The sequence below is a fragment of the Marmota marmota genome, unplaced genomic scaffold (assembly GCF_001458135.2).
Source record: "Marmota marmota marmota unplaced genomic scaffold, marMar, whole genome shotgun sequence".
Classification (NCBI taxonomy): domain Eukaryota; kingdom Metazoa; phylum Chordata; class Mammalia; order Rodentia; family Sciuridae; genus Marmota; species Marmota marmota.
In genome coordinates this window covers 6,929,223-6,944,100 of record NW_025999982.1, presented here as the reverse complement: position 1 = coordinate 6,944,100, position 14,878 = coordinate 6,929,223, and the positions used below count along the sequence as shown (strand labels likewise).

The following is a 14,878-nucleotide window of genomic DNA, read 5'->3' as shown; positions in this document are numbered from 1 at the left end:
TTACTAATAGGGCATTATGTAAAAATGTGGATGTGTAACCGATGTGATTCTGCAATCTGTATTTGGGGTAAAATTGGGAGTTCATAACCAACTTGAATCTAATGTATGAAATATGATATGTCAAGAGCTTTATAATGTTTTGAACAACCAATAAAAAAAAAAAAGAGAGAACAATAAACTGCCTTAACATTAAAAAAATAAATAAATAAATAAATAAAATAAAATAAGTAAAATAAAATATTGTATTCAAAACGCAAGGCAAACAAAAATATTTAATAAATTTTAGATGCTGTTTTTATGTTTTGCCTCCAATTACTAAATGGATTCAAGAATTTTGCAAGGGACAAATAAAATAAAAGTAAAAGGACCCCAAAAAAAAAAAAAGAAAAAAAAAAAAAGACTTTACAAGGGTATTTTTAAATAATAAATCCTGCTAATGCTCTATAAAAAAATCTATACAGACAATAAAAATGGTAATGTAGCACTGTATTCAGTGATAAGGTGAGGTGTCACTGGGAGTTCATAGAATAAAATAGCATACGGTGAAAAAACTGGTTATGGTCTGACCTAATTTCACTGAAAATCCTGTGCATGTTGATACAGTAAAAAAAAAAATTCTAGAAGGGTATTTTGACAGTGAGATTTTTTGTATGATGAGATTTTTCTGCAATTATTAGTTTTTGCCTTATATTCTTCTGTATTTTATTCCTCTCATAAGGAAGTATGATTTTTATAAGAGTAATAAAAATATTTTTGTTTTGAAAAATAAGAGAAAAAATAAACCACCTTAGACAAAGCACATCCTAAGTGTCAAGCACTCAACACAGAAGACTCCATGGCAGATGCTTTAAGTCCACTGAAATGCCTCTTCCAAATTCCCGCTCTTTATGCCCCTCCAGAAAGGCCCTCTTCTCACTTCTCACTACAGCACAAAAGAGAGACTTATGCCCTTTTCCCTCAGCATTCCAAGGTGTGAATTAAACATGGCACTTGTAGCGCTAACTTTCAGAATCCCAAGGAGCAAAGTCATGTGGGCTTCTTTACTTGGAAAAGAGCTGCATCATTTCCTTCCTTCCTTCCTCCCTCCCTCCCTCCCTCCCTCCCTTCCTTCCTTGGAAAAAGAGGGACTCCTGTACAATTGGTCTTTGAATTCATTTAGGAAGGAAGCTGAAGAATAGAGAACATGCTTCTCTCTTGAGTATTTTTATCTGATTGACAGGTAGAATGCCACATGTGGACCCAGACATGTGTATCCATACTATTGCATGCTTTCCAAAAGCTGTGGCCAAGACAAATGCATGTGGCACTTTGCTTGACATACTCAACTTTCAGTCAGATACAGCAATGATGAGAGTCTTAGTGTCCTATCTAGCGAGCTTTTATGACCCCATTTAGAGTTAGGGTATCACCTCCATATTACCCTCTACACGTGAATTTCACAAACATATGTATATATATGTGTGTGTGTGTGTGTATGTGTATTTATATATAAATTAATATAAATTTTGAGACATGGTCTCACTAAGTTCCTGAGGCTGAACTTTCAATCCTCCTGCCTCACACTACCAAGTTAAGTTGCTGGGTTCACAGGCATGTGCCAAAGTGCCTGGCATGATACTGGAGTTTTAGAATATCTGCAAAACACTTACTTTAAAATCTGAAAGATGAGTATATCAAACACACACGGTTTAATATATGAATAGAGAACAAAACATTTTAGTAAAATGGCACTAAAGACATTTGCAACCCAATCCTGAACTTGATGTGATTCCAATAGTTCTTAAAATTTTTCACTTGACATGTAATAATTGCACTTGACATAATCCCAGTTTTTAAAAAGTCATATAAAGTATAACAAAAGCACAAATAACTCGGAAGGGAAGAGTCCCATGAAAATAGCTACTGAGACAACAAAATGAAGATATTAAAGTCACGAATCCCATATTATGACACACATTTTTCAGAAATTTAAATTTGTAAGTGATTAACTTTACTCCAACGTTACTCCATGATCTCCCTCCAGCTTTAAATAGAGCAAGGACAGAAGATACAGATGAATGGCTCTTAGAGAAGGTGGAGATCTCACTCTTGTGGAGAGCTTACGGGGAACCCTGAAGCACCAGGCCAGGCTGGTAACAGCCTCTGATTTTATCATGACCTCCCATGTCCACATTTCCTGGACTCCCAGAGGCCTCTGTTTCTTACATTAAACACATCCCTTTACCCCTCACCTGAACTGTTCCTTCTCCCGTCTCCTTTAATGACATCCATGTCAGCACCCAGTTGCCCAACCCAGAGTCCTCGGAGACAGCCTCTCTTTGATGTCACTCCCCAGGCCTTCTTGGTCCCCAAGTCCTATTTCCATCCAAATCATTTCCAGAATTCACCTCCATCATCAACCACACTGCCTTCAGAACTGTCCCAAACTCTTGACCAGGACACCCAACACCCTCAGAAGCCAACTCTGCCTTTGTCACTTACTCCCTCATGGAAGCACCGTCCCCTTCTCCTGTGCTCTGGGCAAGTTGAACTTGGTCCCCAGATATCCCACAAACCCTTACATCTTCCTGCCTCTCCTTGCTCCTCTCTTGGTCGACCTGCCCTGGTCTGTCCCGTGGTCCTGACTGCTCATTGTGTTCCCCTTCTGGCACTCCCCTTCCTGCCCTGGCACTGCAGCCATTTCCTGCCCAGCCCCTCTCTAACCTGAGAACCCCTGCCCATCCTTTAAGGCACAACTCAAATGTGGCCTGTCACTAGCTTTCTTTGATCCTTAGGTTGGGATGTATTGCTTTCATCTCTGTTCCTGTAGCAACCTATATGTGCCCTGATTCTACAGCGTCCAGAGTATATTACGTAAATATTTGCCATTCATCCATTTCCCTAACAGATAATGAGCTCCAAGGACAAGAACTGTGTTTCACTCATCTTCATATCCCGAGCTGGCCAGACAGTAAGTTCCTAATAAATATTTGTTGAGCTGAAGCCAGTTGGCTTAAATTTTATTAAACTTCAAATACAAAAGAGAGCAATTTTCCAGTATTTAAAGGGCATCAAACTTAATAATCCATTCCTCCTCATGGTAAAAGTTTAGCACAATATTATTATTATTATTATTATTATTATTATTATTATTATTCTATTTCCTGACACCTTTCCACCTACAAATCAATGGATACATATGTTTATGTGTGCCTGTCTCACACAGATATAGGTATAAATATATCCTTGGATATTTTTGATAACTTAATTTTGCTTTCATAGGCTATTTTCACAGGATTTTTCCCCTCAAGAGTTATCTGTATTTTTCTTATATTTTATGGCTTTTAAAAACTGAAATTATGCTATACTTCAAAATTCAGAAATGATTGCAAATGTGAGCACACACACACATACACACACACGTCTCCCCCTCAAAACATAAGGGAATCAGAAGGATGTGATTTCAAGAAGAAGGAAAAATATTTTTATTGTAATGTTTTAGCAACACATTTCTTCCTTTAAAGGCTAAAGGAAGAAAACCACAATAAATTTCCATCTGAACCAGAGTTCATTCTCCTGCCTATTCTAGCTACAAATAAAAAAGGGAAAGACCCCGTTTCTGGGAGCATCAGCGCTCTCTGGGCTCCCCTCTAGCTTGCATCCCTCTTGGAAACGTGCTCTTCACCACTGACTGGTGCCAGCAGAGCACACCACTTCGGGTGTGACCATCTCGTTTTCTATGGATTCTGGACAAATTCACAGGTGCTCCAGGGAGCAGCTGATGGAGGTGCTGCTTCTGCCGCTGCGTCTCACCTAAGAAATTACTTTCATGGTAAGTGATTTTACTCTTTTATGAGGTGATCTGAAAAGAGTCCCAAAAGTATAGATGCTGGGAAAGACTCACCAGAGTCACCCCATGTCACGTAAGAGCTGGACAAGCTCTCCAGGTCATCTCTCCATTACACATTTTATTAGGCACAGGATGTCATGCCCTGCTATTCCAAGGCTGTACAACTTGAATTTCCTTTTCCACGATGTGATTTTATGTTTGCAAAAATATGAAGGGCAGAAGCCAAGTCAAAGGGCTGTAATGGAGAACTGCAAGTATCTCTTTATGCCTTCAAAGCCCGAGGGCTTTCAGGAAACAGTCCCCTTAACTGCTCTGAGATGAAGAACAAGACTGTTCTGTGAGCTTTGGTCCTCAGTTACTTCTTGAAGAAAACTTCTCTTTAGAGTAAATAGGGGAAGAAGCTCAGATTGCCTTTTTGTAACTTGGTGGTTCTGGGGAGTTGGGTTGTGGGTAATAAAAATGCAAAACTACTGAAAAACCAGAACTGTCTATAGAATAAACAATTAACTATCTAATGAGATATTTGTGCATGGTCACATCCAAATCAGCCTAGATTTAGATATTCTTTTGCACATGAAATATCAATGAGCACTTTTTTTAAAAAAAGATCTAAAACTCAGAAGTGTCAGCTAATACTAGAAGGAATGAATTAGAATTTGTCCTGCATAGAAATGAATAGAAAATTTGTAATAAGGCATTTGATAAATTTCAGAAGGGAGAAAAAAATATGCATAACCACTAATGAGAAAAAGAGTCAAAATAAATAACTGCTTTCCACATTGAGATGGTTGGATTTGCAGAGTCTCTGGTACCTTATAAATCTAGATAATAAAATATGAATAAACTATGCATTTTTATGGTTCCTGTCATCAAGAAATCTAATCTCTTGGGAGAGATTTTACTTATTTTAAAGCATTTATTTAGCTTGATTCTTCCACCCCCTTCTTCAGAGATTCTTTGTTTTGAAGTAGAGAGGAGAGAGACTTGTGGTTCCTTTCCCCAAATTTTCTCCCCTGAAATTTATGGATGTGAACTTCAGAGGGAGAGTCTGAGAAACAGGAGCATAGTTCTCCACCATGGCCCACTAATAGCCTGTGTGCTATTAAACAGCAAGGATGGTCACATCAATTAATGATCCCTCTGGTTGGGGACATCCAACACAGCCAGCATACTGTAGAGTCCTCCCCATTTCCTGGCTTCTTTTGCACAAGTGTGGGTCTCTCACTTGGGCTCCCATCCACATTTCTCATCCCACTCAGACATCCCATTCTTTTCCAACTTAACATGCCCCAAACAGGACTCCTTAGCTTGTCCTCATGTGCATCCAAGCATTCCCATTTCCGACTCCTCCATTAGCCCAGCTCCCAGGGCGGATTCGTCAAAGCCATCTTTGATTACTTCTTGCATTTCACAGAGAACAGCGGCACCTTGCTGGAGTGGGAAGGGCTGGGCTTGGGCTGGGAGCCAAGTCTGTTACTGCTTACTGCCTCCTGGTGGCTGTTGGGGGAACTGTTAAGGGGCAGAGTAAAGGAACCTTTCAAAAAGGTTCACTAAGGCTTCACTAAGACAACAAGTGCAGGTAGAGTTCCAGATATTTCAGAGCCCAGAGAAAAGAAGAATTAGCCTAGGAAAAGCTCACACGGAGACCAAACATGGAGCTGCAGACAGAGGCTACTGCCTGAGTAGGCACCCGAAATGGGCCCAGATGTGCTGGGGAGAGGGGATGGGCATGGGTAGGCAAGTGGGAGAGCCCCAGGGGCAGAGCAAAGGGGAAGTTAAGAACAAAGATAGGTCATAGGAGGAGGGCCACAGGTCTCACAGGTCATTGGAGGCCATCCAGGGCTTTCTACTTGACCTCACTCATTGCAAGGAAAGGTTACAAGATCCTGACTCTCATGTTCAGAGAAGTGAGCTTAATGACAGCATGTGGACCAGCAATGGGATGTGGCCTCTGGATGGAGTTGTGGAGAGGGGCTTGCAGACAACAGAGGCTTGCCAGGCCCTCCCAACCCACAGAAGAAGGTTCACAGCCACTTCTCTGTAGTCACTGAATCCTGTCAGTTCCCTTTTAAGATGTGTCCTGTGGCTTTGCTCCACCCCGATCTAGACCTGCATCCTCACCCACATGGGTTATCCGGGAGTCTCTGAGATGGTCTAGGAAACAACACCAAACATGCGCTAAATGAGGTCGCAGACAAGGGCCTTGTCAGTGACGGCAGAGAGCTTGCATTTTATTCTAAGTGCTGTGGAAACTACTGAGACAGAGAAGAAGCAGGGGAATCGCAGGTCCAGTCTGGGGCTTTTAAAGGTTGAGCTGCCTGAAAGCCATCCAAGTGGACACCACATAGAACTCCTATAAGTGACTGTGGAGACAGAGGAGAGGTCTGGACAACACCCATTGACATACAGGTATTTTAAAGGCCACTGAGTGGTGCACATCTATAATCCCAGCAATTTAGGAGGCAGAGGCGGGAGAATTGCAAGTTCGAGGCTGGTCTCAGTGACTTAGCGAGGCTCTTAGCAATTTAGTGAGAGGCCCTCGGAAATAAAAAAGTAGCAACAACAAGAACAAAAAGGACTGGGGATGAAGCTCGGTGGTAAAGCGCCCCTAGGTTCCACCCCCAGTACCCAGATAAATAAATGGTATTGAAGCTGATGAGCTCCATTCAGGAAAGAAGGTGGAAACGACCCAGTGGAGAAGCGGCAGTAGATAGAGAGAGGAGACTTAAGGCATGGACAGTACCTGCTTCCGGGACAATGCACTGAGAGTGACCTATGGATGCTGTGCCTCCTGACCTTTTCCATTTTGCAACATATTTTCTTCCTTTGCTACAAAGTGCTTTTGCCCCTGACAGTGGAGGACCCACGGAGCTAGGCAAGGGGAGAACACAATTTTTAAGAAGAGCCCCAGGCGTCTGGTGTGGGGTGTGAGTGCAAAGTTCCCAGTTCCTGTTTCTCTGGGGTACACTGGCACCCGACAGCACATGGCTGAACATGGCTATGCTAGGTTATACTAAGAGAGAGCCAGCACATTCTTCATGGAGAAGGACTCGAGTGGCTTCAGTCTGTCATAATACAGAGCTAGATAACTCCACACTTGCTTCTGTAACAGGTTTACTGAATGAGTTGGACTCAATATGGCATAAGGAAAAGGCAGCTTCATGTTGCAGACTCTGTACTGAGTCCAGCTCATTCAAGTTGATTGAAGATAACTTTCTGTAACCCTGTGCAAATAAATATGAAAACATAGACGAGCTGGGGGCATGCACCTGTAATCCCAGCAACCGAGGGGGCCACAGCAGGAGGATTGCAAGTTCAAAGCCAGCCTCAACGATTTAGCACAACCCAAAACAACTTAGAGAGATCCTGTCTCAAAATTTAAAAAATAAATAAATAAAAAGGGCTGGGGATGTGGCTCAGTGGTTAAAGCGCCCCTGGATTCTGTCTCCTGTACCCAAAACAAAAATGAAATAATGATAAAAATAGATGAACCAGATAATTTTACCTTTTTTAAAAAGAATATTATTTACAAAAGTTGACTGCTAGGCTGGGGTTGTAGCTCAATGGTAGAGTGCTTGCCTTGCATGTGTGAGGCACTGGGTTCGATCCTCAGTGCCACATAAAAAAATAAGTAAATAAAATAAAGATATTGTGTCCATCTACAACTAAAAAAATATTTAAAAAAAGAAGTTGACTGCTGTAGCAACAGAAGAATAAGAAGGATATCAAAGAACTAGTACCACCAAAAAGCATTGGGCCCAGATGATTTCATAGAGTTCTACCCAAAGTTCAAGCTCCCAATGCTACCTACATACATTATTTCAGAGCTCAGGAAAGTCCCAACATTTTTATAAAGCAAATCTAATCTTGATTAACAATTAAATCTGACAAAGAGCGCATAAAACTCTAGAACAATCTTATTTATGAATATCAATGTAAAAGTCCTCAATGAATTGTTCATAAAGTCCATCACCACACTAAATGAATAATACATCAGGACCAAGTCGCATTAATTTCAGGAATGCATAGATAATTTAAATTAGGAAATCTGTTCATATTTTCACCAAAGTTTTAGATATTTGGGAATAAATCATGTAACTATCTCCCGAGATGCTGAAAGGCATTCAAGGAAATTCAATGTTCATTTGTGATAAAAATAAACATGCAATAATAGCTAGGAAAAGCCCAGGGGGAAGAAAGAGCAACAAGGGGACTTAGCCCTACCAGAGAGCAAAACATATTGTGGAGTTTCAATTTTAAATAGACTGCTGTATAGCAAAAAAAGACCTATGTACCTGTGGAAATTCTGTCTTCATTAAAGGAAGCTTCTCAAATCACTGACGATGGGTGACAGATTGCTACCCAGAAAAAGAGGAAATTTCATCCATACTTAGGACATAACAACTTCCAAATAAATATAAAAAAATGAACGCATACTGAAAGAAAACACAAATTATTCCTTTATAACCTGATGTGGGAAAAAGGCCTCTGACTCACAGCCCAGATCTAGCAATGATGACAATGACAACAGGATTCATAAATTTGAATATGTAAAAATAGAAGTACAACAAAATGATAATAACAGCTCTATTGGGCCAATGGGAAAACGTCACAAAGTCAAAATCTAATAACAACCTGAGAAAAAAATATTTACAGTGCACATCACAAATAAAGGGCTGATATCCCTAATAATATAAGTCAGTCTTAAAAATCAAAGGGAAGGCTGGGGCTGGGGCTCAGAGGCAGAGTGCTTGCCTGGCATGGATGAGGCACTGGGTTCGATCCTCAGCACCACATAAAGTAAAATAAAATTATTGTGTCCACCTATAACTAAAAAATAAATATTTAAAAAAATCAAAGGGAAAGCCAGGCATAGTGGTGCATACCAGTAATCCCAGCCGCTCAGGAAGCTGAGGTAGGATGAGCCAATTGGAGAAAACAGATGAAAAATTTGAAAGAAAGGTTGAAAGACATGAAGGCTAGAATAATGAACTCTAATAGACATATCAGAAATGTGTAGAAAAATAGACAAGGAAGAACAAAAAAGAGAAAATAAGTGATGAAATCATGACTAAGAACTGAATGAACCCGGCGGGGTATAAAAGTGAACTCCTATAATCCCAGTGGTTTGGGAGACTGAAGCAGGAGGATCAAGAGTTCAAAGTCAGCCTCAGCAACTTAGTGAGGATTTAAGCAATTTAGCAAGACCCTGTCTCAAAACAAACAAAAAAACAGGCTGGAGATGTGGCTCAATGTTGAATACCCTTGGGTTCAATCCCTGGTACTTAAAAAAAAAAAAAAAAAAAATCAAAAAGAAAGAAAAACCTCTATTTGAGAAAAATGGGCTATATACAAATAACTTTAAAGTATTTGAACTTTTTCTCCATTCAACTCAAAATAAGAGAAAGTAACTTAAAATTATGCTGAGATGCCATTTCTCACTGTCATTGGTGAAAATTCAAATGCTTGACCAACACTCTATTGATGAGATTCTGAAGAAACAGGTACTCACATACCTGTAAAAGTGCAAAACAGGTGAGGGACCCTGACAATAATCCCCACACCTTGATCCTGCATCCTATCCATGGTGATTTACCTCGAACATGCATCTCCAACAATATAAGAAACCTCAAGCAGAGGTTGTTAACTGAGGAACTATTCAAGATAGCAAACTACAAGAGAGTGGTTGAATAAACTAAGATATGCATAACTATGAGTAGCATGCAGCTGTAAAAAATAATGAGGGAGACATCTATGAACCCTTGTGGAGTGAAAAAGGCAACACTCAAACTTTGGCAACTTCATTTAAAAATGAGAGGATAATAAGGTGTGTAAATGTTATGTACATGCAAAGAGAAACACAGGAAAGATAAACCAGAAACTAACAAGCTTGCTTACCCATAAAGGAGGAAGGAAATGGGCTGAAAGGGGTGAGACTTCTCTAAGAACACCTTGTTATCTACTGTGACATCTGAACAATGTGTATGTTTTACATACTCGAACAACAACAAACAGGGGAAACTAAAATGTAACACGTAAAAAGTGCAGTAACTTTATATCAATTGATGATATAACCACTCAGATAAAAACAATCTGCATACCCTCGGTGGGATATATTCTGAGGACAAAAAAAAAAAAAAAAAAAACAGCCAAGAAATCTTGACCTCCAGTTAGCAGGTCTCTTGTGGGGCTTGGTATTAGTGTATTGATTCCAAGCAAAGGAGAAAACACATTGAGGGAGAAAGGAGATGGCAAGGTGGCAGGGAGAAGGCCGGAATCCTGCAAGTGAGATTATTAGTATTAGCTCATGACATTTTACAAAACATGTAATTACTTCCTGTCTGTCGGCCAAGAGGGCCCACAAACAGACGCACGTTGCACACTCATACAGAAAGAAACAGGTATGGTTATATGTGCATGTAGCTTTAGAGATGCAAAATACAGAGTTATAAATATAGAAAGAGAACTAGGAAATGCAATAAAAAGTTAATTGGTGAGCCTCCGGGAGGGTATATGCTTTTAGGAGGGCTTGTAATTGTTCACAATAGAAAGCCAAGGGCTGACTCTACCTTTATCTTTAGTCCCATTTACTCTGTTGCCGTGTTTCTCTGGACTTTTTCTGGCTCTAGTTAACCTGCACTGAGAGCTGGTGATCAAAGCTTACTACGGTGTTTATGGCAGAGGAACACCATCCCTCTAAGTTGGGGTGAGATGACTTCCACTTTGTCTCGCCTGCTCTTTGGGAGGATCTGCAGGGCTCTACAGGTCACATTCTCTAGGAACCAGCTTCCAGGACTCCCCAGGCTCTTGACAAGGGAATTGGATCCAGAGCCCTCAGAAGTGGACATTTTCAATTACAAGTTGATAAGTGTTTAGAGACTTGTCAGCTGTTTTTTTTTTTTTTTTTTGGCCCGCTTGTATGAAATCATGAGATCATTCTATAGACTACCCCCACTGGTCAGATCACAGCCTAGAGAAATGAAGTATCACTGAGTCAGTCCACAAATGCATCCTGAGCATGAGGCACTGTCATAGAGGTGGAGATTCAGAGGTGAAAATGGACAAAAGTTCCAGATGCAGTGGAATTTATGCTTTAGTGGTGGCTGATAGACGATAGCAAATAAGTAATTAAAATACAGAGTGTGTCGTTGGTGAAGAATACTGTAGAAAATAGCAGGGCAGGAGGATAGGATGTGGGGCGGGGACTGGGGAATGGGTAGCAAAAGGTGACATTTAAATAAGGACGACGGAAGACGTGAAAGGTCAGCCACAAAGATATGGGGCGGGGTAGGGTAAGATGTTCCAGGAAGTGCAAACGTGGCACAGGACCTCAGGAGGGCTCTGAGCAGAACAGCAATGTGGCCTGACTCACATTTTAAAATTCTCAGCTAAAGCAAAATCTGTGCTCCCTCTTTCATGTATAAATTTATGCTCAAGCCAATCCCTGAAGAATCCCTTTTATTTCTTGACTTCTCTTCCATTCCCAGGTAACTTAATACATCCCCTTCAAACAGCTACAGCTGCCACCAAAGAGCTGTCATCTTCTGTCTTAGGATCTGAACAAAGTGTCATTAGCTGTTCGTGGGGCCCAGTCACGTCTGCATCTTGAAGATGAAAAGCATCGTGGGTGAGATTAAAGGATATGGAGAGGGTGGAATCGATGTGGCATAAAGAGGCCACCAGGGCATACATTGTGCAAAGGGTGAGGCAGGTGTCTGGAGGTGAGAGGACAATCAATTGACAGCAAACCGGGACTCTTGAGACCTATCAAGTGTAGAGAAGCAGAAGATGGGGGGCACCCACGCCCGATTGCGGTTATTAAAATGACAATGGTCGGTGAGGGACCGAGAGAGGCACACCATGCTGCCACACGGACTTGAACCTTTCACAGGTGGGCCACAGACTCAATGCCTGTGCAAAGGAACAGCTCAACTGGGACTTCCTGTGACCACCCCATGGAGCCAGGTGGTATAGTTCAGGGTAGAGAACTCTCAAGAAGGGTGAGAACTCATCTAAATGGTGGGTCAGAGAAGGGGCTTGGGTCTGGGAAGCATTTCTTCTGTCTCCATGGGAGGAGGTGGCCTGTGCTCCTGTGCTCAGTCATATGCCACCCTGGGAAGTCCATGATGGAAGGATGCAGGTGAGCAAGTAAGGGGAGAGGGTCCAACAAAGAGAAGGTCAGGCAAGTCTTCATCCTTCATCTACACTTCCGGCCCTTTTAGACCCTATTTATGAGCATCGTATTTTAATGGATTTTTGGAGAAAGCGATAAGGAGCTTGGAGAGGACTGTCCTATCAGTGGAGAGCATCAATACCCACAACACCAACTGGTTTTATGACATGACAGAGGAGAAATAGTCAATGCATAAATTAGAGCTTTAAGGTTGTCACAAACACTGGGACACCAGGATTTAGTGAGAGGAGAGCAGGCCAAGATGTGACAAAGTTGTAATTGGGAGACAGGAGGCGACAATATTTTTCACAGTAAAATAAAAAGAGGGGAAAGGAGAGAGATTAAGAGAGAAAATGAAATGCACAGACTTTGCCAGGCTGAGTTACAAATGACCCCTTCAAATTAAAAAAATGCCAAGAACTTACGTGATATCAGCATTAGGGTGAAGCCCAAAAACTTCAGGGTTATCTAGGGATGGCAGTGACTGGATGAATTCAAAATACTGGTCCAAGGTTTTGCACACGGGGATTTTATAACCAGTATAAAAACAGAATGATGGTTCAAACATCTTCTCACTGAACCAGACCTGGAGGAGGGAGAGAAAATAAAAGAAAGAAAATTGATGAGAGTCTAAATGAAAACTGCCACTATCGAGGAGGAAGGGTCGCCTTATTTCCATTTTAATAGGTTTTTTTAATATTGGTTTTGAAAGCATCTTCACAAAACTACTGATAGAATAATTAGCACATCCATGAAGAAAAGTGAGAGGTCAGAACAAAAAAACAACTCAGGGAGGCTTCTGTTCAGCACCAAAGAAGAGATGTGCACAGTAAAGAGGATCAGGACCCATCAGGGCTGGGAGCCATGCCCACAGGTCTTTACTGGAGCAATTAGAGACCCCTCAGCTCCACTCTGGCAGAGAAGGGGACACACTGCAGAGCCCCAGGAGGCATTAGCCATCCAGGAGGGTGTTTTCATTGTCTTGAGCACCACTCCCACCATGCAGGGCCTACGCTAGGGGCTTGTGCACGTGTAAGGTGTCACTCTCAATGACACTGAGCACCGGCACAAAGCCAGAAAGCCTTATAAGCATCTACCCCCACCCTGAGCCCAGTAGCTTCCTTTGTTAATTAAGTTAGGTCCCTGTCCATCAGAAGCAGTGCGTTATCACATCTTTTTCTCATTCCATGTGAATTGATGGATTATCTGTAACAAAACAGTGCGAGAACAAAAATACACACTCGGTGTGAATAGACTTATTTTGAAGGGCAGGGGGTGATGTTGAATGCCTATGAGCTGGTTTTGAGGCAATAACTCTAGCATCTGGCAGGGAGAGAAAGAAGGGAAAGACAGGCGTGGAAATGTGGGCACAGGGTCTGTTCACTCCAAGGACTGACGGGAAGGAGATGAGGTCTGTGCCTTACTCCAGGCAGGGACACTTCCTCTAGGACCTTTCCTCCACAGGCTCCTTTCAGTTCTTTTTAGATCCAGACACTGCTCTGAAATACCCTGTGTATTGGTTCTCTGTGGCTTTATTTGCTTCCATTCTACTCTATTCAACTCCTGGGCACAAGGCCCCCGAGCTTAGAACCAGAACAGAATGCAGAGATGAAAAACTCACAGTCCTTTCCATTCAAGGAGCCGGTGACCTAGTAGAGGGATAAGCCAATTATGGAAGAACCATAATACAAAGTGTACTAAAGTAAGAGCCAGAAGGAAATACAAATAAGCAAAGTACTAGAGAGGGTTTGAGCTGGAAGCAAGAATGGCTAGGTGGATGTCAGGTAAGGAGGTGATTTTGGAGAACAGCCTTGAAGGAGAGAATTTTTGACAGGAGGACTTGGAGGTGGGGAGGCCACACAAGCAAAGGCCCAGAATGACTGAAGCCAGAAAGGTGAGGATGTAGAGGTTGGTGGGTGTAATGAAGTTGGGGTAAACATAATGTCGTTGTAAGAGACAGGCCAGGAAAGTAGAGGAGGTGAGGTCATTTTATGGATGACTGTGGATACCAGGGCGATGACTGGTGCTTATTTAAGAACCGGGGAGCAATTGAAAGTCATTAAAGGGCACAGAGCTGAGCACAGTCATTATTGAGAAAGATTAGATTTTTCGTGATGTGGATAGCTTAAATTGCAGGAAGACACCCCAGGGAGGCAAAGGCCTCAGCGCACAGAAAACAAATGACCACAATGGATTCTGTGTTGTCAGATGGCAAGTACCTAAAAAAGTAAAATGAAGCTTCTTCCTGGTTTATGATTACTTTATTAACACACACACAAAGGGCTGGATCCAATTCACACAGGGCCAGGTTTCACCAAATGTGGAGGCTCTTTGCGGGTATGGACAAAAATACAGAATATGAAATCTACTTGGAATTACTTTGGGAGACTCTAAAAAGCAGATTCTACAATTTGTGGCAGATGTAGGCTGTGACAGGATCTTTAAGAGAAGAGGCCTAGTGGAAAGCCCTGTGGTCACTTGGGGATGTGCCCTTGAAGAAGAAAGTGGGACCCTGCCCCTTCCTCCTCCTCCCTCACATCCTGGCCATGAGGTAAGCATCCTCACTCCACCACACACTGTCCACCATGACCTGCTGCTCCACTCGCCACAGGCCCAGAGCAACGGGGCCAAGTGACCATGGACGACACCCCAAGAGCTGTCAGCCAAAATAAACCTTTTTTTCTTATAGGTTGATTAGCACAAGTATTTGCTACAGCAATGGAAAGATGACAGCAGCCATCCTTGAATGAGAACATGAAAAAGTTCTGCCGCTGTTAGTTGTTGTTGTTGTTTTTAACTGTAGTTTTAATTTTTTTATTGGCACATTATAATTATACAAAATAGTGGGATCCATTATGCCTTATCATAATTTGCTC

The 14,878-nt window shown here is 41.8% G+C and overlaps 1 protein-coding gene across 1 annotated transcript in view; it reads right to left on the bottom strand.

Moving 5' to 3' along the window:
* The window catches only part of Dnah8 (dynein axonemal heavy chain 8), a 280,498-nt gene that overhangs the window by 31,439 nt on the left and 234,181 nt on the right, over positions 1 to 14,878 (bottom strand). Inside the window, exon 86 of the mRNA XM_015487349.2 lies at positions 12,428 to 12,588. Within this exon, the coding sequence (XP_015342835.2) occupies positions 12,428 to 12,588 (161 nt within the window). The remainder of the gene's footprint in view (positions 1 to 12,427; positions 12,589 to 14,878) is intronic.